Genomic DNA, 25,791 nt, shown 5'->3' with positions numbered 1-25,791 from the left:
TAGAAATAGTGCGCATGCACATGCATGGGCTATTGAAAACTCCGCCGCTCACTCGTCCCACAGCCGTACGCGCACACCACAGAGTTGGAACTCTAAACGCCGCGCACACTGGTTACACAAACCAGTGCGCACATGCGCCAAAAGCCCAACACCTAAAGGCGTGCACGCAGGCTGCTAGAGCCGCGCGTGCGGGCTAATAGCCCAAGCCCCCACAGTTACTGCCATGTGCCTAGCCAGACACGGCCTCCGTAACGTACCCGTGGCAGCCGCAGGGCCAGCCACGCGTGGGAGTAGAACAGATACCCATCCTCCTCCAGTACAGCTTCGGGTCTCTACAAATAGAACCATAGAAGGCACAACCGCGTTTTGCAGTTTAGGAGTTATTCTTCCGAAGATCTTAAGATTTTGGAGTGATTTAAGTAACCTAGGTTTAGCTGGCTTCCTGCATAAAAATGTTTATTTAAATGTTCACTGGTGGTGCGAGTGGTTCAGATTTAGCAAAATTTACGTATGATTGCGTCGTTTCAGTTATTTCGTTTACATTTGCTTTCTGTATTGCATACATTCACAACTTCCTTTGAATTGTCCTGCTTAACATCGCCATCTGTTGTCGCCGGCCAAACAATCCCAGAAGCTTATTAGCGGCCCCTATCGCAAGCGGTACGAAACACAGGGACAGCGCCCTGGGCAGTTTTATTGTACTGAACGAGATGGCGGTGCATTGCTTAGAGCGCGCGCTCGGGAAAATGGGTGCGTGAGCTTCGAACGATGCTTGCGGAAATAACGAATATGCCCGATGCAAAGTTGCGTGTTTCATTACTTCATTGAATGTAACGCAGTTACGTGGGCCATGAAAACTCGCCAAACTATTTGCTACCAGCTGCACAACGATAGAGTCTGTACCGACTGTTTTGTGAATAAGTAAAGGCAATGCAGTCACGGCTGATGCAGTCCGGCTGCGTGTGCTACAAGCGTGGGTGTGTCGTATTAGCTTCGATGAATGCGTTTTCGCGCTCTTGCCAGCTCATTGTTTATTGCCCTTAGGATTGCAGTAAACCTTTCGCGTTGTTGTAACAATGCTACCGGCAAAGGTATTCCGGCGTATGTGCATGTGTGTGCGAACTACGCCTGGCGGAGGGGCAAAGCCGAAGGCGTTGGGGAAACGGCATAGCCCGAATTTGACGTCCACGGCTATGCATTTCGGACGACTGCCGTTTGAACGATTCAGCAAGGAAATTCTCCGTTCGATTTCCAGTGAACTCGTCACATTTCACACGCTACCGCGCAGTCATCGGGACGCTTTTGTCGTCACGATTGAGTCACCCACTCGGCGGACAAGACGGGGTGTGTCGATTATGACATTGAAAAAGCCGGTTGCCGCGACGACTGCGCAAATCTTTTGCCTGTCCATGCGAGCTTTCGCAATTGCGAACCACGTCGTTTCGTGGCGAGGTGCGGGTAGAGGCATTTGTTTAATGTCACGATGTACCTAGGAATTAAGCGCGCCTTACTTGCATGCTGAATGCAGAGTTTCGTGCAGTTCGATTGCAGATAATAGTAATCGTATCATCATTAAAAAATAAAATGCCTATAATGACACCAAGGATAATGACGACGTTTATTTCTTCAGCGTTTTAGTCAAAGTAAGAGTAAATGAATAAGTACAAGAGCGTGATACAGTGTTTTGTTAATTAGGAAAATTTAACAAAACACTCTATCACGCTCTTGTACATTATTCATTTACTCCCCCCCCCCTTTGTCGGTGCGCCATGAGCAGCGAGCACAGTCAGCGATCGCGAAATCGATTAGTGGGGCAATTGGCACCAGGGGCGTAGCCAGAAATTTTTTTCGGGGGGGGGGGGGGGGGGTTCACCGGTCCGACCGGGCGGCGGGGGGGGGGGGGGGCAAGCGTCTGCTTTCCTCTACGTGGCGTGAGCGATGCGATAATAAATATCGGTAGTTTAAGCAGACTCTATACATGTATATCAAAGGCATGGGACCCCCCCCCCTGCCTCCCCCCCCCCCTCGCGTGTGCTTCTGAAGAAATTAAGTAAAACGTAAAGCAAGCTCAGTAAAATACAGTAAGCACGACAGGTACAGTGGCGGTTTGGAGCAACGGTCTCTCATCGCGCCACTGAATGGACCAGTCTTCGAAAAGCATCATTGAGGACGACCCGCCCGATCGGAGAAGCCATCATTAATTTAATCTTCGTTAAGCGTAGATGGCGTCGTCCTCGTCGGGGCGAAGTGCGTTCACAAGTCAAGGTCGGCTATACACGTGAAAATGCATGCGTGCCAGGCTATACATACTGCCATAGCAATAACTTGTTCGCTGCGTCTTTGCGCTAGAAAACTTAAGTACGCGCCAAAACGGGGAAGGCTTTTTTTTTTCGAAGCTTTCGTCGCCCTGCTCCCTTATACGAGAGGGTTGCATTTCCTGCGGCAAGTGCATGGGCCGCTGTGTCTTCCGCTGTGTGCGAGTGTGCAGCCGTCATTTGCCTTTACGTCAACAGATTCAGAATTGTACAGAATATTTCACCGCACAGCATAGATATGGCATGTGTACGCATTTTAAGTAGTGCGGGCAAGTCATTTCTGCTTCACTTACGCCGTTGCAAAGGAAACGGCCTTGTACCTCACAGGATCTGGACTGATTGGTGTATAGTGATTAGAGCACTGCACGGGCTCGGGCTTACCCGAAAGCCCGGGCAGGGCCGGGCCGGGTAGAACAGTTTTTTCACGGGCTCGGACCGGGCTCGGGCACGGCGTGTGCTTTTTGACCCGGGCCCGGGCGGGCTCGAATTTTTTGAGCGGGTCCGGGCCGGGCTCGGGCTTTCTGGTGGTGTGCATGTAACGTGCAGCGAGTTATTAGGGGGTCTCAACTCTGAAAAACATTATTTTTGGCCGGGTTCGGGCCGGTCGAGTCGGGCTCAGGCCGGGCTCAGGCCGGGTCGGGCCTAAGGTAAAGGGGTGGCGGGCCGGGCCGGGCGGGTAACGTAGATTATTTCCGGGCCCGGGCCGGGCCCGGGTCTCGCCATAATAGTTTTGATCGGGCTCGGGGGGCTGCCCAACGTAAAAACGGGCCCGGGCCGGGCCGAAAAAATCGGCCGTGCAGTGCTATACTAGTGATGCAGGAATGAACTCCGGTCTTGTTCAGTGCATAGTGCACATAATCAATTTCTCAGGACGCGAGAACTCCGCCGAGAACTGTCAGCGCTGCAACAAGAGTTTACTTACGCTGTACTGAGCACAGCAGTAATCCATGCTTGTCGGCTGTCTGTTTCGTTCATTCTGTTGCGAGTCGGTGGAATTTCACTGCTGGCATCAACCCCTTCGTGTGTACATTGCTGGTTTGGGATTCCACAACAGCAACTACCAGCCTTGCGCAATTGCTGGTTTGGGATTCAACAACACAACAGTAATTACCAGCCTTCCGTAGGGGCGCAATCGCAAACAAGAGAGGTTTCTCGCGCAGACTAAGCCTATACGTTCACACTTGGGAAGCGGCAAGCGGGCGGAAAGGCCAAAGCGGCCGGAAAATTTTTACCGCGCATGTCCAAGTTGTTCACATTTGTTTTGCTACCGCCGGTGCCGCTTTCGTCCACATCCATCTAGTCTGTGTACGTTTGTCGGCGTGGTGGCGCTCATTATCGCATTATTTCGAGCGGTATGTTCATACAATGACCCACCCGTAATCAAAAGTGATCATTTTGTGCAACTTCGCGTGTCATTTGCGACCTTCGGTAAATTCCTCGTTGGCGTTCCGTGATTCTCCTCACAGGGCGCGGTAGCGCTGAGCACAGGTTGGTGCCTAGGCGTGATTATATTTCTTTAATAGCTTTTATTACAAGTTGTAATAACATTTCATCATTTCGTATTATTATCGGCGCCTCCAGGACACCAAAGCGGCAACGGGAACACCAAAGCTAAAACCAGGGGGCCCTTGTGTTGGGACTCGCCAAAGCCTGCGCGTCCTACGTGAGACCTACGCTCCCAATCTATAGTCGCGACGGAAAAGCACCCCACGACTTCTGCAACATACCGTGCACGTGCACGAATTATGGAGCGCCAACGAGGGAATCTGCCCAACTATTGTCTGCCATGGAAGTGGATGAAGAAATGGCTTTTATACTTTACCTACTTGTTTTCTAGAAATGGACAATGAATAAACGGAAGACGCGGACACACCTTGGAAACGGTGGTGGTGGGTTCGCCTGGCTTTGCAAAAGCGTGAGAAGTTGGGGTCACAAGGCTTCGTTGCCGCACCTCTGGTCGCGCGACATACTATCGCGAGTATTGCTGACAGTACATTTAGTACCACTCTTGTCGTAGAGCAAGGGGTGGTTCTTGACCGCGTCGATCAGCATTGCAGCCTACACTTTTGGTGCCATGTTCAATTTTACGACCGGTTGTTTAAATGCTAGTGTAGCTTCCGGTCGAGCAGATCGACTTTCGGCCGCGTTTACGCTTCGCCATAGAGAAAAAATCGCTCCGAGACCGATTTGGCTCGCCGCTTGTTTTTCTGCCTGTCTTGCCGCCTATAGCGGGTGGATTTTTGCAAGATTTTGGCTCTTCCGACAGCTCCGAGACCAAGTGTGAACGTAGCCGAAGTTCCTGCGCGAGCGCGGCCTAACCGGCACCTGAAGGGAAGCGGCGGAAATGTATACGGAAATTTCGACCAACTGGGGTCTTTAACGTGCACCTAAATTTAAGTAAACAGGCCTCGAGCATTTTCGCCTTCATCTAAAATGCGGCTGCCGCATTTGTTGGTTCAGAATGCGGCCGCCACATTCTCGCCCAAAACCTCAGAGAGTGTCAAAGCCTTGACAAACAACGTGACAGTTTTTTTTTCCATATGCAGAAATGATTCGCTGTAAATTGCCAACCCAAACGGAAGCGCCCAGGAATGAATTGTGATATAGTAGAACCGGTTCCTTGAATTACGTCAGCGCGAAGCGACGTGAACCAAGGGTGGGTGGGGCGGGGGGGGGGGGGGTTGAACCCCCCCCCCCTGGCTACGCCCTGATTGGCATAGTACAGCTTCGCTGGTCTTCCCCAGTAGAAGGGCTGACAGTTGTTTTTTACCGTTCCTGTACTTGGGCAAACATTTTTGAGAATGAAGAAGTTGCATTCTTGCGGTCATTTTCGATCGCTTGCTGTACCTCATCCATGTCGTCAATGGCGGCACTCATGTCGATGTTCTTGACCAGGAACAGCTTCTTTGACAGCGGCCGAGTCACCGCTAATATATGCTCCGCCACATGCAGGTTCACAAGGAATGTCGGTGACAAAAGTGACAACGCTACACTATTTGTCTCGACTCCCGCCACTGCCGTTTAATTTTGTCTCCTGTTAGCGCCGCCAGGACCGGTTCAAACAGATTCACAAAGGAGAGAACTGCATAATAGGCCTATTTGCCGGGGGGGCACTTGCCCCCCCCCCCTGGCAAAAGTAGGGGGCGAAGTATGCCATTTGCCCCTCCCCCCCCACCCCACCCCCCACTTTCGGAAGCGGGCACTTTTCCACTGCCGGCTGTAAAGTCCACAGGTGAAGCTAAATTTTCTTCCTTAATCGAGTAAGTAATATGCCACGCAAGTAATCCTTTACTTTACTACGTATCTGGTAGGCAGCGAGAGATTGTGCTTTGTGCCTCCTCGGGACGCACTGTATCGGACGACGACGCATGGGTTCACCATGCATTCTCGCGTTGCGGAGAAGGCCTGGCACTGGGCAGTTCCCGCCCTAACAGCTTGCGCTACTTGCATCATGCCCAGTTTTTGGGACCGCTATCCGCATTTGAAACACAATCCGTTCACTATATTTAACCTGCGGCCGAGGGGAGGTCCAGATAAAGTATTGTAATCAGCCGCACCCAACGAGTGGCGTGCCTTACGGTATGAAATCGTTGGATATCAAATGGTGGAACTATTTAATCTGTGTCCACATGTAGCCTGCATAGCGTTGCAGTCATTATCTTGTCACCATCAAAAAATTAATCAAACCACTTACAGGTATAATTACAGGTATAACTACAGGTATAACCGCTTATTACAGGTATATCAGGCTTATTGACATGTTCTACTGTGAATGTCTGATGGGGCAAACGCAACTCACGTTAGATGCCGCGAGGAACCTGAACGCCTTCAGCCCAGATGATATGCCCAGCCAGTTCTATTCTTGACCAAGAGATGCAAAAATGAATGACCACGATTTCTACTGGCGAAATGAACAGCATATGTCAGTCTAAGAAGAAAAGGAGGAAATGGGGTATTGAGGTTACTGCTTTAGGGGAGGAACTGATTTGCCACAACCATTCCTCCTTTTAGGGGGTAAGTGGGAGGGGATGAACTGTTACTCCCGATGTGTAACTCTTTCGAGGACTAACAGCTGCTCTTTTCCGATGCTCCTCGAAGATGGAATTAACGAAATTAGCCATTTATGCACTGATAAAAAAATGACAGCTCAAAAAAGAAAACGCGCCGGCAAGTGGGATTCGCGAACTCACATCCTCTCGCTCACAAATCGGGTACTCTAACCACTTCACCATGGCACATTTTTTTCATTGCCAGGCTTCGACACAGTAGAACAAATCAACACAAAAGAATAGAGAGTACGTCAGATCGCTCAAGTGGCCAAATTGCGACTGCGGCCAGGCGTTGCCACTTTAAAATTGTCTGAGCACTACCAAAGGCTCCAGCCTTGATAGGCAGTCAGCAAAATCTGTTTGTGCTTTCAATATCTCCAGAAACCTGTGCACACTTTCGCGGAAATACATGCGTGCTGGTCTTGCGTCTGGGTCACAAAAATAGCCAGCCATTCGGGAGCGCCATATACTGTGGAGGCCCATCAGCATACTCTGGTCAAACGGAAAACTATCCTCATTATCTGTTGGTAGGTACCTGATCCCGTAAGAGTCGAGCGGTAATTCTTTTTTAATGGTTCTTTGTAGCACATCCCAAAAATATACCCCTTCCCAGCAGTGAATAAAAACATGGTCTATTGTCTCAAGCTGCTTGCATATGAGGCAATGCCAACCCCAAGGTAGAAAGAAAACCCTTTCCTCTAGAAAAGACTTAAAAGTGAAAGTTCCAGTGTGTAACATGAAAAAAAAAGGTTTTGGTTCCCGGCGACACCTGCATTTTTTAACTCTTTTTAAAACATTTCCACCTGGCCCTCTAGAGTAGACGGCCGGGCACGGGAAACACCACGTCACAAACATCCTTGTACAATTTTTTCCTTTTAACGCTACTCAAATACTCCATCGAAAAACGTGTGTTTAGAAATTTGAGAATTATCAACAATTTCTCTGAAGAAACCACGAACGCCACCTGAAACATATTGCGTCGTCACCACAAAATCAGGCAATGTTCCCCCGAGTTTTTGTTGACACACCGTGCGCAGGAATGGGTGTCTAACATCTCGGAAAAATAAAAACTGTTTACAATCTGTCGCATAAACAAATGTCCCAGTCCTAAACCACGGGCCTTCACCTGCCGAAACAAGTTCGTGCGGCTGCACCTCTCCCAACTGGACGCCCAAACAAAAACAGCAAAAAAAAAACGGTGCAGCTTCTGCACATTTACTCGGTAAATAAGCAGCACTTGCATTACGTACCACAACTTGCTGATCAAAAAAAGATTGCATACCGTAGCTCTAGCGAAGACTCATAGACGAGAACTTTTCCATCGGTCCGCTTTTTCTCGCGTCTCTTGCGCCTGCGCCCGCCAGTATGGATCAGTGTCTTTATAAATTTCCAGTGGCACCCACAAATACCTTGGTGGCGTCGTAACCCAAGCCACGTTGGCAAATGTGTCTGGGGTCGAAGGCCATTCTGCGTGCCAAAATCCCAGGCACATACCCAGTTTACCCCACTACCGGTTACCTCACTGAAGCGCTCAATCATTCGAGTGTTCTGGTAATATTTCCTTGTCCCTGCAAAGAACCGCGACATCATCTGCATAAGCGAGCAATTTAACCATCGGCCATACCATGCTGAATACGCCGGTTCTCGTCCAAATCACTTCACCATGGCACCATGGCAACTTAGATATATAGTATCTAAAATTACTTCATGCAGGTAAATGTGTGCATCTAAACACCAGATCTGCTCAGAATAAAGCATTTCTGCTAGAATAATTCTTTTGTCAAATTTATTTCAATTTCTTAGTTATCATGCTCAGTGAAACATGAGCAAAAACGAGAGTGACGTCTTCAGAATGGAAGGTTATAACCTTATAAATATTATATTATTCGACCTTACGGTCGTGGAGGTGGTATTGCACTTCTAAGTCTAGAAGAAATGAACATGGAACTAGTAGATGCTTCAGCATTGTGACGTCCGATTACAAAGTGTTATCTTTGTTTGTAGATAAAGTATTATGTTCTCTCTGTTATCGGCCGCCGAGCGGGCATATCCAAACATTTCTTGAATTTTATGAAAGATTTCTTTCGTTTGCTGTAGAGAGCAGGTGCACGTTGTTACCGCAGGTGATTACAACATTGTTATGGGAATCAATGCTCCTGTAGTAGAATTAAAAAAATTCTACTGTCAAATGGGTTTGATAATGTTATTCACGAACCAACAAGAATTACAAGTGAATGCCAGTCAGTATTGGATATATTTAGAACAAATTTTCGTTGTCGGAGATAAAAGCTGGTACCATATCATGTTCTAGTAATGACCATCTTCCTCTGTTTTTGGCCGGCATTCCTAAACATTCGCAAGCTGAAAGCTTTCACCAGCCAATAACTGACACGGCTGTTTAGAAATGAGCTGTTTCAAGTGACTGGCGCAGGGTTCTGAATTCAGACGATGCTAAAAACGCCTATAATGAATTTTTAGATATGCTTAAGGTTTTCAGCAAGTTTATTTCCTGTTAAAAGGCGCCAAAGAAATATAAAAATTCGGAAACAATGGGTAACAAACGGCCTCTATGAACAAATGAGGACAGAACATAGGCTCTACAGACAATTCTCAACACACGTAAGGTGTGTTGAGAAATTTGACCATTTTTAAACAATATCGCAACAAGCTAACCAAGAAACCACCAAGAAACCACGTAAAGAGTACTTCTCCTCTTTCGTGGATGTAAAAATGCGCCGAGCGAGCTGCTTTGGTACAAAGTAAATGCACCACAATTTGAAATACGCTAGCGCAAGACAGGGGTAATTGGAGATCGCAGGGAGAGGCCTTCGTCCTGCAGTGGACATAAATATAGGCCGATGATGATGATAATGATGATGATGATGAAATGCACCACTACGTGCAGTAGTCGTCGTAGCTGCATAACCACACTTACCATTAAGGGCAAATGATTCACATGGGGCGGATCTGGCTGATGCTTTCAATACTTTCTTTACAAACGTGAGTACATCGGGTAGTTCCCCAGATGCATGTCAATATGTGAACATGAGGAGTGATAAATCTTTATTTTTGCAGCCAGTGACAGTACATGAAGTGATTTCAATGATCACAAATATCAACAAGAGCAACAGTAGATATTGATACGTATAGATGTTTATCTTTCACCGGTGGCCGCTTTCCACCGGCTAACAAATGTTAAACGTTATCGCTCGGCGCAGGTCGCGCCTGCATCGAAAGCTTCTCGAACGTTATCGATGCTTCTATCCGTCGTCTGTGGTCACCGACGCTCATGTAATCTGATTGTATGAGCGACGCGAATTGTCTCCAACTTTCTAGAAGACAGGGCACCAGGGATTAATCTGGAGCATTCGATGACTCACGTATAAAAGCCGACGCGTTTCGCCGCTGACGAGATTTCGACGATCGCCGACTATGTTCGCCGCTATCGTTGTGCTTTGAGTGTAGCTTGCTTTGTGGGCACAGGTTCGCCCAATAAACAACCAGTTTCTTCATACACAGTGTTACGACTGTTTTGTTCATTTTGACTACTACGTGAGATCTGGTGGAGGTGCTAGTTCGTTCATGCACCGAACGCCCCACAAAGCCGGGAGCCAAGTCCGAAACCAGAGGACAACGCCAACGTCGCCAAGGACCAGCGAGCTAGCCGTAGGCACCAAGGACTTCAACCGGAGTACGGACTTCTTCCCGAGAAGACCACACCGATCAAGGTAAAGTCAACGACCCCAATGGCAGCCCCAGCGTCCCCCATCCTGCTGCAACAACCTCGGGAGCCACCGACCTTCCGTGGATGATCGGCTGAAGACCCTGAAACCTGGCTGGACACATACGAGAGGACCGCCACGTTCAACAAATGGAGCGACGACGACAAGCTGCGCCATGTCTATTTTTCGTTGGATGACGCTGCTCGGACCTGGTTTGAGAACAGAGACCACCCTGGTGACATGCGACCTATTTCGTGAGAACTTCGTGAGAACCTTGACGAGTGTCGTACGAAACGAAAGGGCTGAAGTTCTCTTATAAACCAGAGTTCAATTGCCTAACGAGAACATCGCGATCTTCACGGAGGAGATGACTCGCCTCTTCCGCCATGCCGACCCCGACTTGTCTGAAGAAAAGAAAGTTCGGTTCTTGATGCGGGGTGTCAAGGAGCAACTATTCACCGGATTGATGCGCAACCCGCCAAACACTGTCGCAGATTTTGCTTCGGAGACCACAAAGATCGAGAAGACGCTTGAAATGCGCGCCAGGCAATCCAACCACCGTGCCCTGACCAACTACGCCGAAGCTCAAGCGCTAAGCGCCGACGACCTGCGAGAGACGATCAGAGGGGTCGTACGGGAAGAGTTACAGAAGTTATGTCCAAGGTCGCCACCTCAGGTGGCCCCGATCGCTGACATAGTTAAAGAAGAGGTTCAGCGATCACTGGAAGTGCCAGAAGTTCCGCCATCGCCTCAACCACAACCGGAAGCGATGACCTATGCCGCCGTCGCCCGCCGTCAAGCACCCCCTCCGCGCTCGCGCCAGGGCCCCGTAACGCCACAGTTCCGTCGTCCACCGCCGCCGCCACCAGCACGCCCGCCCGTCGCCCAGCGCATCTACCCGAGAAAGACGGACATTTGGCGCGCCCCCGACCACCGCCCGCTCTGTTATCACTGCGGGGAAGCCGGCCATGTCTACCGTCGATGCCCGTAGCGCGAGATGGGCCTACGAGGGTTCGCCGTCAACGCGCCACGGCTACAGCTTGGCGAGCGACCACGTGGCATCGCCGAATACCTCGCCGGAGCCCAGTGGCAACCACGACGACCCTCACGCTCGCCGTCACCAGGATGTTACCTGTCGCCGCAGCGCCGACCATACACTGGCCCAGCCCGGGGCCGGTCCGTAAGCCCCTATCCAGGAAACTAAAGGCAGCAACCGATGGAGGTGCGGTTGCTGTACGACGCAATTCCGAAGATCCCCGCGGCCGACGAAGATTCGCGAATAATCACGACGAATTATCAGCACGCCACCCACTGTTGCCAGGTACGACGAGGCGGCGTAGCCAAAAGCTAGAGAAGTTGTAGCCCAAATGTAGCCAAACACCAAAAATGTGCAAAATATTTCGTATCCAGATGTAGCCATTTTTATTTGCAGTTTTATTTGTGCATACATCTTCAAATTCGACTACGGCAATCGTTTTTTTGCACAATCCGTCGTAACAAAATGTTGCGTGCCGCCATGACGGTCGGCCCTTGACATCAACAACAGCGACATCGTGCTTGCACAGAACCCTTTTTGGTTGATCCCGGAAGCTCTTAAGTTCCAGCGAATCGCGGCAAAGGGCGAGATCAGTGCTCGTATTTATTGACAGATAGTACTAAGTTATTATTTTTAGTTATTTACAGTAATATTACCTACGAAGTCTGCTTTTTCACAGTCGTGAACGCAAAATAATGTTTAGCATCGTCGAACTCTCCCGTCATATCTGCCTACGGCGTAGAAGTTCAGCTGTCCACCGATCTACGACCTGCTCACGGCTTCTTTTTTTTATGAGCTAAAACAAGTATTTCGTGCTATGATATCTTGTGTCATTTGTCTCATCGTCCTATCTTAGTTTTTCGTTTCTTTTTTTCGATTAGCTTGGCCCGAGTTGGTACATTCTCTATATACTGTCCATTTACATCAACCTGGCCGCTATCTTAGGTCTCTAGCATGGCGAGAACATGTGTTAAAATAAAATATGAGACAACAGATGCCACTCGCTGCCTGAATCGGTGTAAGCGAAGCTTTAAAAGATTACTGCGCAAACGGCAGACCAGTGTAAGAAGCGCGCAGTCGTTTTCGGCGACGAGCACGTTCCGAACGTAACTCGCTCGAAATGGTAAAAGCCGCGACGGCGCACAAAGAGCAAAGGTAAACAACACATTGACAACAGTGGTTATGCTGTAAAAACCGGTTACTGTCAAAACGCAAACCATGTTGATGTGAATACAGATTTAGAATAGGGCTCCGCAAAGTAAGGGGCCCCAAAGAACTTTGCGGGTGATAGCGTTGGGGCATAAAAATATATACCATTTCGTGATAAGAAGAGTAATTTAGATTTTCGTCTGTAATTACAATTTAGAACTTTTTCTATTAGCAGCAAGCAACTTCCCAGGCAGCCCGACAGCACTGGGCCAAGCATGGTCCAATGCTCGCAGAAATTGGTACGAACTTTGGCCCAATCCTGGCATCATGGCAAAGTGCAACCCGATCCAAGGTTCACCCACTGTTCGAGCCAAGATTGGCCGTACAGTTTGCCATTGTAGAATCCAATGTAGTTCAAGCATAGAGCCAGTGCAAAGCCATCCTGTATCCAGTCTTTCAAGAACGTCCAGTGCTCAGCCATTCTGTATCCAACATGTTTCAAGAACATCCAGTGCTCAGCCATTCTGAATCCAATGTGTTCCAAGAATACCCAGTGCTCAGCCATTCTGTATCCAACGTGTTTCAAGAATACCCAGTGCTCAGCCATTCTGTATCCAACGTGTTTCAAGAATACCCAGTGCTTAGCCATTTTGTAGCCAATGCGTTTCAAGAAAATCCGGTGCTCAGCCATTTTGCATCCAGTGTGTTTCAAGCATAGCCTGTACTTAGCCATTCTGTTGCTTGTATGCTAGCTTACTGCCTATACGAAGTAGCGAAGAAAATGTGATGGAAATAAGTGCAGGAAGGAAACTTCCTGCAGACACACGCAAAGCGTAAACGAAAATATAATTTATTTAGTATACTATTTACAGTACTATTTTACTATTTACAATACAATTCTTGAACTGATGCAGGCATCAGTAGGGGTGCTCAGCTCCAGGGGCAGCAGCAGGAGGAGGGGGCAGGGGCGGCAGGGGCTGCAGCAGGGGAAGGAGCAGGGGCAGCAGCAGCCGGACAGGAGGGGCCGAAGGTGGACTTGCCAGGGACCTGAGGGCAAGGGTGGGGCAGGGAGAGGGCAGCAGTGGGCAGGCAATGATTCCTGCCCTGAAGGGAGGGATCATCGAGCTGCTCTGCTGCAAACGTTGCTGTGAAACGCCTCTTCCTGCCACCACCGCTGTCCACAGACCCTGGCAACCACTTAATGAAGTCCTGTGCTTGTGTCAGGTCGCCCCCCCCTTTCGCACAGATGACATCTGCACACAAACATGCAAAGACCACAATTAGTACATACAGCATGCACCGTAAAAAAGATCACCCACAATAGAGCAGGCAAACACATTCAACAAAAGAAAACCTTCAAGAGACTTAGTGAAATAAGTTGCTAAGTCTTTAGCACACAGTTTATCTGACAGAATTTGCAACCGCAGATAACCTTATTGAATCCGAGGTTCACAGCATGCTCAGCGGCGAAATGCAGGATACGCAAAGTAATGCTGCGGATAATTAAATGCTATCGCCTTCCCCGCCATGAAAATTCTTGATCCATTTACAGGATTTTCATCCCTGTTGCCTTCGTTGACATTCTTGTTTTTTCACCCTACATAGAGTTAACGTCATCAGTGATGATCACACCATGTCTTTACTAACCGAGACATATTCAACTGTCTCACCCGCTGATGCTAAACGTGTAAGCTGCCTGGTGTGATGCAATTCATTGGCATGCTCGTCAAGCAATTCACCTAAGCTGCCATTGGTGCTAGTGCAGAGCACACTTTCGCAATTTCTGCAAGGGCAGTGGTGACTGAGTATGTGGCTTTCATTGTAAAAAATGAAATCAGCCAACAGGGACGCCCAAATTTCTTCGTTGTAGAAGTTGACAATTTATATGAAAGACACGATTTTGGCAAGGACAACCTCTTGTTATGCAAGCCATTTCGCTGTAGAGGAGTTCGGCTGTACACACAATACTTCAACAATGCAAAAGGATGACTGAGGAAGCTTTACCTGTGACTATCCGGCATAACTTCAAATTGATGAATGCCCTCTTCCCCTTCCTGCTATGAAGGCTGTAAAGCACTTGGACGGGGTGCGCCATTACAGCCTTCATGGCATACACGATGCCACCTCGCGCAGTGACTTCCCTCGTATTTGCAGGAGCTGCTTGCGCTGCAAAAGACAAAAATTGCCAGAAATGTGGAAATGAGCATTGTATGCGGCAATGTTTTCAAGTTGAAAAATCTACCCAATACTACCAGAATATAATTTATTGCCAAGTGAAGTGAATTTTTAGCTGAGTGCAAAGCAAAACATTTTTGCTGGAAGAGGTTTATGACGCAATGCCCTTTAATTGTAAATGTGCTCTACAACACCTTAGCGTTACTGGAATAAACACAAACACGAAGTGCATCAGGTCTTGTCTGTTCTGTGCGTTTCATGTTTGTGTTTCATAACCCTTAGCACAGTAACTGTGTTTCATAGTAACTACCTCTCCAAGCTTTCACTATCACTTGTAAGCGCACCAACTCTACTCCCATGCAAATTCCCAATGCATAATTAGGGGATGTGACATTAGAGTGCAGGAAAGCCAGATCTACATACGTGTGGCACAAAACAGCTTAAAGGCATACCGACATGATATTTTCAGACCTTCACATTTTGCGTTAAAGCGACTGACAACCAGTTTTTAAAGACGTAGTTTTGTGGTAACCAAAAGTTAACCCTCAGCAATGTTTGCACCTGCAGCTACGCAAATTGTGAAAGCAGCCTATCATTCTGCTTCACAGGAGTGAGTGCAACTGCAGTTAACTGCCTACATTTTGGCCTTTTCAACCACTTTTGAAGATATAAAGCTGGTACAATAAGTTTGCATTGTCGTACAGACCTTTTTACATTTGTACACAAACCATTGCTTAATTATCACGTGTGGAGCACACTTAAGCGGCAGGCGCCAATATATACCCGTACCCTGCTGTGAACAACCCGCGGTCTGTCACAGCAAATCGATCAGCCCGTCCCCCGTGACAGATAAGCATATCAGCGAAGCTGTTATTAAATCTCAACGAAAGTAGTATCGTCAAGCGAACTAATTAATTAACCAACGTGGTATCAGCTCTGTTGAAGGGGTCACAGCTTGCACACGTATTTCTGGTTCCTGCGCAGTGTGCCTGTGATCAGTGCATTAGTCTTTCAAACATGCTATTTAACCTTAGCAAGTCGTACCAGAAAGTATTAAAAATTGATAAGGCGTAAATTGGCTTATTACGGACCAATGTAGCCCAAAGATAGCCAACTTAGTAACTCATGTTGGCAAGTCCACATGAAAGTTGGTCCAATAATTCCCGCCTTGTTGAATGGACGAGCTAATATTGTTTACTGAATGTGTAATGCGGGCCAGCGTTGGATCTCTATCAGAGTGGTACAGCCTATATTCGCGCACACTGTTAATCTTAGGCCATCATTCGGCCAGGAATTAGAATGGCCCAGCCCATATTGGAACCACGCTGTTAACCTTAGGCCATCACTCGGCCAGGAAGTGCCAATACGTATCGAACGTTGGTCCGAGCTGACGTGCCGCCTGGGTTGTTGCGCTTAGTTTTGAGTAAGCAACTTTACGTACCTTCACCCAGCCAAGTCAATCCGTGTTAGGCCTACGAGCCATGAAATCGACAATTGATTTCGGAATCAGCGGCGTCTAATGAATCAATCTTCATTACACATGTTAGTTGAGGGAAATCGATAACCGCTACACTCTTCTCTAGCTTATGAAGTTCACGCGTTACCACGAATCGAGCCCATTGGGGTGCACGCTAAGTTAGAGCCGTCGCTTCGATGGGCGCCGCCATGTTTCTTGATGAAAGCTTCTGGGGCAGCTTTTGGAGCTCCCCATAAATCGATAAAATAGCGTGCCCGACGCAAAACCCAAACATAGCTCGCGTCTTGTGCATGCGCAGTGACTTCTACGCTATTTCTTTGGGGCCCCAATACGTTTGAGGCCCATATTCTAAAACTCTCATAATTGCTAGGGTTTTACGGTCAAAATCACTATATGATTGGGAGGCATGACGCAGTGGGGGACTCCAGATTAATTTTGGCCACCTCGGGCTCTTTAGCGTACACCTAAATTTAAGTACACGGGTGTTCCTACATTTCACCTTGATCGAAATGCACCCGCCATGGCCGGTAATCAAACCCTCGTCCTCGAGCCAGCAGCGCGACACCTCACAAGTTAAGCTAACACGGCGGGTGACGTTCATGTGACGTGGTGCACTGATGTCATCGTGGCAAACATGTTTCGATAATAGCAGAATGAGTATCTTTATTCGTAGCATTACGGGCAAACCACAAGTTTACAAGTTATCTTCCGAGCCAAAAATATGCCAGTCCTTCCTCCATGCCGATATTATTTTAAACTATCGTCCTGTTGATATTGTTGACCATTTAAAATTCAAATGTATTGGTGTGACATTTACTGCACACAACCAATACTACCAACGCAACCACGAAACGAGTGAACTCTTCGCTCGCATACATGGCGGGGGGGGGGGGGGGGAGCGGGAAAATGCGACGTGTGAAGGCGAGGAAACGCTCCTTACGGCAGCGGTTGCGGACAAACTCGATAAAGTTAAGCTCAAGGCACTGTACGTTTCTGCTATTTCTGCGAAATAAACACCGCGCCACTTTGTCAAGCACACACCTGACACATGGCGGGCAGACTCAATGCCGCATTAAATAACCGTAGCGTCGTAGCACCGTGGAGCACAGGCGTCACACTTCAATTCAACACTTCGGTGCCCGGAGCGGTAGCTTGGCGGCTATGCCATTGATCGGGTTCAATCCCGACAGCGGCAGCCACGTTTCGACCGGAGCGAAATACAGGAACGCCAGTTCGCTTAGATTTAGGTGCATGTTAAAGAACACCTGGGTGTCAAATTAATCCATAATCCGCCACTACGCCGTGCCTCATAATCCGATTGCGGTTGTGGCACGTACGGTGCCATAATTTAAGTGTAACACTTCTGCCACTATGCGATGGCAGGCCATGAGAATGCTAACGTTCTCGGAACAATGGCGCACAACTCAAGCAAACACGGCTCGCTGCGTGTTCTGCAGACTACGCAGACAAAAAGCAGGGGTACACGGTAACATTTACCATAACCTCACCGCTCTCGTACTGCACTAAAGGCAGAAGAAATTGAACATTCGCCGTCAACATCGCCGCTAATTATCGTCAGTCAAAGCAAGTAGAGCTTCGCTTACGTCAATTCCATGCACTGTACGTGGGATCCACCTGATTTTTCTCTACCTGTTCTTTCTGTTCGCGCTTCGACGTTAAACCTTTTTTTTTCGTGGCTTAATGACGCAGGCGTTGCGGTCAACGCGTGCCCAAAGGGTTTGCGATCAGTTCTCTATACTAGCATGCTTACAGTGCATTTGACGCAGCGGCGATGCGGTGACTCCCAGGTTGCGATGCATCCAGCTAGCAGCAGGGGAGAAAAGAAAATTGATATGCGGTAACATTCTTCCAACATCTGCGCTTCGGGTGACTTGGTTGCATCTATAGCCAATAGGCAAATGCACGGAAGGAAAGGAAATTAGCCGAACTGTAAGTATCTAGCGCAGCCCGATGAACGGTGGTCAGCAAAGGGGGCGAGGCAGTAGAGGATAACAGGGAGGAGAGAAGATGACTATTTGAAATATGTAATTATGGAATGGCCGCTCTGCTTTACATATAAGTGCGACTAGATCGGAAGCATTCTCACACAGCTTCTGCATTGTTTTGTGACTGGCGCAGCATGGCCTCAGTCGCTTTTGCGCCATTAAACCAGAATTAACTAACCAGCATTCCGCTTGTATGCAGGAAATCAGCACTACTTGGAAATGAGAAAGAAGTTACATTCTCACGCAATGAAAAGAATAATGATTCTACTTAGACTTGTATCATGGTTTTCTTAACACGCTTCATTCTTAGTCAATCCCCCATAGTTGGTATGAGCCACTCCTGGAGGTTCAAAAAAAAAAAATTCGCATAAGCACACCAAATACAATATTCAGCCCAGCATCAAAGCAAAATAGCTTTCCCTGGATGGGTTTTATGTGTGGTGACGATTTTTTTACGGTGTTTTACCGTCAAACGACGCCACGTGTCATTTTTGCACCACTATCAGAGCCAAATTATGAAAAAGATCCCTGCTTATGGAATACAGTTGTGGCTGTGACCGTTAATGTGACACAAGATCTTCTCATTCCCACGACAGAGCAGGGACACTTTCCGAGTGCTAGACATGCAGTTCATAGGCGGCGACTACGGAGGGGGGCTACGGGGCTCGAGCCCCCTCTGGAGTTTTCCCGGGAAGCACAGCCCCCCCCCCCCCCCCCGGCGATCCGTAGCCTACCACCCCGCCCCTAAAGTGTCATTACCGGAGTTCTGTTACACACATATTTTTAGGAATCTTTTGAGTTGCCTCTACCCTTTCACTTTTGTTGGGGCTCAAAGCTTACAGCATCATTGTTGGCGCGGACGTGCACGGCTTTTAATTTATACTTTCGCTTTATTTCGGCAAATCCTGACACTAGGAGGACAATCGCATTAGAAGCACCAGCCGCCGCTACCTCATCCGTGTTTCCTCACTTCAACATTGCCTTCTATTCCCGCTGAGAACACCATGCACAGATACAATATATTGAAATATACACACAGGACAAAGTTTATTACATTTTTAAAGAGAAGGAGGTAGCCAGCTAAATGGATAGCCTATGCCTAGAATATGTTGATGTATGTTCACCTCGCTTCAAATTAGTTTGCGTGCTTTTTTGACCTTGAAAAAAAAAACCTGCAGACTTCAGTGACAACTTCGGGAGAGGCTTCTATCTATCAATGGCATGTGAAAAGCACGTGAGTGATATGTGTCTCAATATTGATTCTCTTTCCAGTAGGCAATGCTAACGACTGGCGACAAAAAAGAAAGCTCTTCTAATTATTTACAACATTTACGCATTAGGGATGGAAACATCGCCTCTTGCATGCACATGCCATAAATACGGGGTGTGTGAGCAAATATTTCAAAAAAATTTTTAACGGCTGCCTGTGGTGGATAGCACAATTCTAGTTCTTGAGGTGGTCTACTCGAAGAGGTGGACATTACTTTCACAAACAATTGAAATCCATAATCTACTAATTAACAAAAAATCACCAATTAGGTTTTTTTAACATATTAACTTAGGTTGGAATTGACAAATTCTAGCAGTGGAGTTCGCAAGGCGGATGCACTAGTAACTAATTTTCAGGATGGCGCCAGTTTCGAGATATTAATTCGCGAACATTGCGGAGAAATGCATTGGCGTTCAAGTTACTTTTGTGCTTACCCACCGTGGTTGCTTAGTGACTATGATGTTGGACTGCTAAGCATGAGGTCGCGGGATCAAATCACGGCGACGGCGCCTGCATTTCGATGGGGCGAAATGGTAGAACACCCGTATACTTTGATTTAGGTGCACGTTAAAAAACCCCAGGTGGTCTAAATTGTTCCACAGTCCTCCACTACGGCGTGCCTCATAATGAGATCGTGGTTTTGGCATGTAAAACCCCATAATTTATATATCTATTCATACTGTTGTGCTTCGGTGCATAAAACGACATTTTGTTAAGAAAGTGACTGGCACGCCAATGCATTTCTCCGCAAAGTTAGAGAATTAGTATCTGCTCGATGCTCCCTCAAATGGTCATTAAAACATCTACCAGTTTGGCTGACATAACACCTGCCACAAGAGAGTGGGTTGTGGTAAACCACCTCCGTCTGGCGGCGTACGAAGCCCTTAGCATGTTGTTTCGCACACTTATGTGAAATGTGTGCACTGTTCACTGCACGGCAAATTCACCCCAGTTTTTCTGAGCGGAGAACACTATGGGAAGGCCGCACTTTCCGGCCACTTTCTTCAAGTGGTGGGAGAGGTTGTGCAAATAAGGCACCATTAACGGCTTCCTTGACCATTCTTTATCGGCTCCCCTGCTCCCCACACCAGACCTTATTTCACCAAATAGGCTTTCAACAACAGAAGCGATTGTTTCACCAGGGAAACCCGCCTGCTTGAGCCTCTTGGTTGTTTGCACTCCGAGCTTTCTGATGCTCGCATCACCATTCGTGCGCGGATCTGATACTGTTCAATGCGATGTCTCTCTTAACAAGTTTTGAGTTCCAATAGTCCCATAGTCTCCTCCGCTCGGAAAAACTGGCACGAATGTGCTATGCTGTGAACAGTACATGCAGTTCACAAAAGAGTGCAAAACAGCATGTTAAGGGCTTCGTACGCTGCGAGACGGAGGTAGTTTACCACATCCCGCTCTCCTGTGGCAGTTATGTCAGCCAAACTGGTAGATGCGTTAATGACCATTTGAGGGAGCATCGAGCATCCGTGCAGGCTTTTGTAGCGGGGGGGTCGCTTGGCTGACCATTGCAAAGGTGTATTTGCACTCCAGTGTACGACACTTGTATACTTGGAAGTTTTAAGGATCAAAGAGAGAGAGAGAATTGTTTGGGGCATTTCATATAAAAAAGAATGGAGAAAGTTGCATTAACATCACGTCATTTAATTTATCAAAAAGAAAAGACATATATTTGCAAGAAAAGGTTTTCAATTTCGCGGGTTTGAAGAGCGTAAATTGATGATGGGGTATAACGTGTAGTACAAATGTGTCTTTAATCTTGTGCAGATGAGAACGTTTGTAGTGCTGTATGACATGATGACTTTCTGTTATGATCGCGCTGACAATGTGCGCCATGGCGGTGTTTTGTCCAATGTTTCTGTGCAGGAACTGCTGCAGTAAACCTCAGTTGAAGCTCGGCAATTGTCCTCACATGCACCGTTATAACATGTTCCATCAAATCCATACTGACAACATGGGCACAGTGTCACTATGACAACTGACGAAGCACTATTAGAAACGGCATCAGAAATGCATTGCTACAAGATCGTGGCCCTGAACTTGTTAATGAAGAAAGTACCAATAACATACGAAACATTCGGCACAGCCCGTGGCATGGCCTAGCACGCAGGTCCACACAGAAACACAGAGCACAGGAAATAAGCAAGCTGACAACTCTATGCATACAAATGAACACGCATGTTTTGGAGGCCAGGTTTACAGCCTCCCCCATTTCTAGCTATATCGTGCGAGCGTCCATCACGCGTCATTTTAGTGCCTTTAAGGGACAATAATCAGTGAGACCAGCAGAAGTACTCAAGTCACCAAGCACCCTCCTGTGCAAGAGTCGTCTAAGGTGATGTTCCCTTCAGGACGACGCACGACCGTATTATAGTGTTCTCGTGCAATATAGTTAAAAAGCAGGAGGCGGTACCTTCTCATGCTCATTGCACTTTGTCAGGGGTCAGAGGAACACTCTGTCTGGATTACCAATGCGATCGTGGCGTAGAAAGAAGCAGAATTTACTACAAACACCATCATAACAGGTTTCATCAAGCCAGCAACCAACTAGCCCATCTAAGTCTCATAATTATCAGTATGGGATAAACCAGCCAAACAGGGATGCTAAAGCCACTATTCCACAACGGTATTAACTTTGCTGGCAGAAAGGTAGCTTCCAAGTAATTTATTAGCGTGGCGTGTCCATGCTGCTTTTTAAATGTGTATTTTATGCTTGTACTACTTAATTCTGTTGCTTCAATACTATTGTTAATGATGTCTTTTTGATTATAACACTTGTTTCAGTGGCCCACTAATTGTGACAGTTTATTCTACCACAGTAATGCATGTTCCCTTAGAATCATAGCCAAATTGCCTGAAACCAGTTACCTTTGAATGAGATTTGTTAGTATCTCCTATATTCTGAATGCTTACCCATTCTTATCTGTGTGAACATACGCAAAACTGCTTTTGCCTTTGTGTGAACCTGTTGCATAAGTGAAAAGAAATTGTTGGCTTTTCTTTACTTTTTCAGGTGCCCTGCAAGCTCTCACCAAAGCAACACATTCCACTGGTTTTCTGTCAGAGTACCATTATAGAATTTTGAATAAACTATGCTTGTCAGATGTGCGACATGCCCCGTCTTAAAATCAGAGCGCTTCAGTAATAATGTTTGAATGGGTGTACATAAAAACGCACGTAAAGTATACTTATGTCTTTCTTTTACAAGTCCTCTTCACCCGACGTTTTTCCAACTTAAAATTGCGCTTTGCTGTACATTTGTTTTATGCACAAACCATTACAGCAACACAACACTGCAGTAAAATGAGTACAAATGATAAAGCATGCAGTACACCTGCAAGAATTACATTTGCATACTTGTAGTACATATGAAAATGAGCTACCGATCTTTTTCAGGTTGCATACTCTTATAGGTCATACATGTCAAGCGCACTCATAGGTCACACAAAACTTGTTCAAGGCTGATCTCAAATCCATAAGTGCACCAAATAGATTTAAATAGTGACTTATGTTAAGTGACATCGGACCAGTCTAAAGAAACCTGGCTCAAATAGGGAAATAAATAGGTTCGAACAGGGTCAAACGGGGAGTGGACTAAACGGGGACAAACAGGTCTGGGCTAAATGGGTTCAAACGGGGGCAAACAGGTCTGGGCTAAATGGGTTCAAACGGGGACAAACAGGTCTGGGCTAAATGGGTTCAAACGGGGTCCCGTTCCATAATCCTATTTGATGAAACCCGTTTGAAATCAAATGATTTTTTAGTAGGGGTTGGTCCTTGTTCGTGCATGTAGAGCGGATGTTGCGCAAACAATACTAGAATGAAGGTGGAGACAGGCAGGCACGAACGAGCGCTGTATAGAAGGCCGAAATGCGTGCCTAGTTATTCGGGATTATAAATTCAGTACTATATTTAAACACCCATGGCATCCTGTCTTCACGTTTGAAAATTGCAAGAACATAAGAGACAGCCTTTAGAGTTTTCATTTGATTGTACGAAGATTGCACTTGCAGATTAGGAACTTGCTTCACTTTGTTCTGCATAGTTAAAAAGAATAATGTGGAAGTCTTATTGAAGAACAAAGTGCAGACGTTTTCAAAACTAAGTACAATATCACTTCGGAGGAGAAAAAAACAAACCAGGCACAATAGGCACAATATTCCACTAACATTTCCACTAATTAATAGCTAGGCGTGAAGGGTAGTGACTCTTGGTTGCACGCCTCGGTGTTATGCGTGTTATGCGCTGCCATTCACAGTATTTGCCAAACACAGGAACGCTTAAACGCATTAATGGCTAAAAGGCTGATGTCATTGTGATGACAGTGACATGGCTTTCATCTAGAATCACATCAAATAATTATTTAACTGTGATACAAAGTATGCCTTAAAGTTAAACATTTCGACAAAATTACCTGTCTGCTTGGGAAAATTCATTAATACTTAGAGAGTGACTCAAACCAAATAAGTGAATTTATCAGCCCGACGTGCGGTTGTCAGATGGGAAGGGGACTTGGCACCCGTAGGTACCGCGCCCCAGAGCGTACATGTACTCATCAACCAAGCATCATTCGGTACATTGACCCCGGCACGCCCCCCTACCCGGGCTGACTGGGTGGGGGGTTTTGGTTTGGGCCAACGGTCCTTCCCGGACAAGGGGGCCGCTGTGGAGCGGCACACACCGTGCTATTTCACGCTTCACACAAACAGCCATGTCGGTCGTCAGGGAAACGAGCCCATCCCTGGATTGCCTCGACGGAAAAGGTGTCAAGGCAAACAACCATGGAGCCAACAGAAGCTGTCCGCGGCGCAGCGCACTCTGTTGCGCCAGCACCGGTTCCAACTCTGTGTTCCACTGAGGCGAACGGAAACACGTGGATCAACTGGCGCATGCTGTCCATTCGAGTGACCTTAGAAGCATGCATCATAACTTAATGGAAAGCTTTCCACCTGACTCATAAAAAATCACAGCAGGGCGAGCCCACACTTCGAGAAACTTCTTCTCGCCTAGGTGATGCCGCTCCCGGATGAGATGGAACCAGACTTCCTTCCGTGCTTTTCCAAGCACTTCGTGAAGACCCGGCGCCCCTCCCCCGAAAACCGCGTCACAGCGTGCTAACCAAACTTGGTATGAGCACTCGACAAGAAGAAGCACGAACTGGTTGATCGCTGGCTAATCAAAGGGTGCAAGAAACGGACTGTCTGAAATGGAACGCCTGGGAGACTAAACAAACTAGCTATCCGTTGGAGGAGAGCAGCAGAAAGTAAACACTGCGAAAAGATGTGAACTGTATCCTCTCGACCGCCACAAAAGGGGCACACTCCACGAGCCGGGATGGCTGTGAAGGGTCGGAAGCTAATCGGCAAACATCCTCGCGCCAGGCGATACATGAATGTAGCTCGCCAGGTGTCAAGGAAGCCTGCCGTAATAAGCTTCCAACTTGGCCTGTGAAAAGACAGGTCATACCTTTGGCAATGCGGGGGGAGACCGGGGGTAAGGATATCAACTAGTTCTTGGAGCGGAGTAGAAATTACGTCGATGTCGGAATGGACCTTGCGAAGGCGTGCCAATGAATTGGCAGCCATCGCATAGAACGGGGACGGGGTTCCTGAGCGAGGCACACAGTGAGAGAATGTGCTCTGGGAAAACAAACGGAGTCTAGTGCTAAGGAAGAAGGAAGTAAAGCTTCGAGTCAGGAGCATATCTGAGCTAAGGGCAACCTGGGTCCACCTGACGTGCAGTGCAGCAGCTACGATGCCCAAGTCGGGAATTCCGAGTCCTCCCTTATCCTTGGGCAGCTTAAGTACCTGCCTAGCTACACAGCCAGTTGTCCCTTTCCAGAGAAACCGAAAGAGAACCCTCTCCAAGATAAGCTTGGTTCGGGTTGGAACAGGGGACACACATGCTACATATGTGAGAAAAGAAAAAAAGAAGAGACCTAAGAATGTTCGCTCTAGCTGTGAATGGACACGACAACATGCTGAACTCCTGAATCCTGGTTTCAAGCTTCTGTTTAGCTTTCTGCCAGTTTTCAGAAGACAGACCGTCTGGATCGAAATGGAAACCGAGAATTCGCAACCGCGTTTTCACGGGTAGACCATGAACGGGCTGCGGGCTGTACGGAGTGGAGTTCAAGTACATGGCTGCACTTTTCGACCTATTCAACCTCGCACCGCTCGCCCTGCAGTAACTGTCCATGACGTCCAGCACGGTGCATGCTGATGCCTCGTCCGGGACGACAATAGACAAGTCGTCTGCATAGCGAAGAGTGCAACTGGAGGGGAACCTGGTGGAAGTAGGAACTTGCCAATTCTACTGTCACAGGATAGCCTCTGCAGAAGGGGTTCGATTGCGAGTACGCAGAGAGCAGGTGAGAGCGGATCTCCCTGCCGTACACCACGACCAACAACGAAAGCCTCCGAAACGCGATCCTGTGTGAGAACAGCAGAAGTCGGTCGAGAGTACAAAGCTTGGACCATACGCTGAAAACCCCGGCTAAAGCCGGCCTCCTTCAAAACCCGAAAAAGGTACCTGTGGCTAATGATATCGAAAGCCTTCTCCTGATCAAAGGAGCAGAAAA

General features: G+C 47.5%; 2 protein-coding genes across 2 annotated transcripts in view; one reads left to right on the top strand and one right to left on the bottom strand.

Moving 5' to 3' along the window:
• Window positions 1-25,791, top strand: part of LOC125947057 (translation initiation factor IF-2-like) — a 550,732-nt gene that overhangs the window by 14,563 nt on the left and 510,378 nt on the right. The window lies entirely within an intron of this gene.
• Window positions 216-14,377, bottom strand: LOC125947252 (uncharacterized). The gene is made up of 4 exons (XM_049671666.1): window positions 14,276-14,377; window positions 13,235-13,524; window positions 5,163-5,252; window positions 216-332 (listed from the first exon to the last, which is right to left on the bottom strand). The coding sequence occupies exons 1-4, from the start codon at window positions 14,364-14,366 to the stop codon at window positions 216-218; spliced, it is 588 nt and encodes a 195-aa protein (XP_049527623.1). The 5' UTR covers window positions 14,367-14,377.

The sequence above is a fragment of the Dermacentor silvarum genome, chromosome 7, assembly GCF_013339745.2.
Source record: "Dermacentor silvarum isolate Dsil-2018 chromosome 7, BIME_Dsil_1.4, whole genome shotgun sequence".
NCBI classification, from domain to species: Eukaryota; Metazoa; Arthropoda; class Arachnida; order Ixodida; family Ixodidae; genus Dermacentor; species Dermacentor silvarum.
Note: the sequence above shows the minus strand (reverse complement) of the source record. Positions and strands in the feature narration are given on the sequence as shown.

Bases quoted from the DNA above. Each gene is read 5' to 3' on its own strand.
- LOC125947252 (XM_049671666.1), bottom strand. From the start codon at position 14,366: ATGGCGCACCCCGTCCAAGTGCTTTACAGCCTTCATAGCAGGAAGGGG. The intron at 13,525-14,275 runs GTAAAGCTTCCT...GTTTGTGTGCAG, and splicing joins GTTATGCCGGATAGTCACAG to ATGTCATCTGTGCGAAAGGG. The intron at 333-5,162 runs GTACAGCAAGCG...TTCTATTTGTAG, and splicing joins CCATTGACGACATGGATGAG to AGACCCGAAGCTGTACTGGA.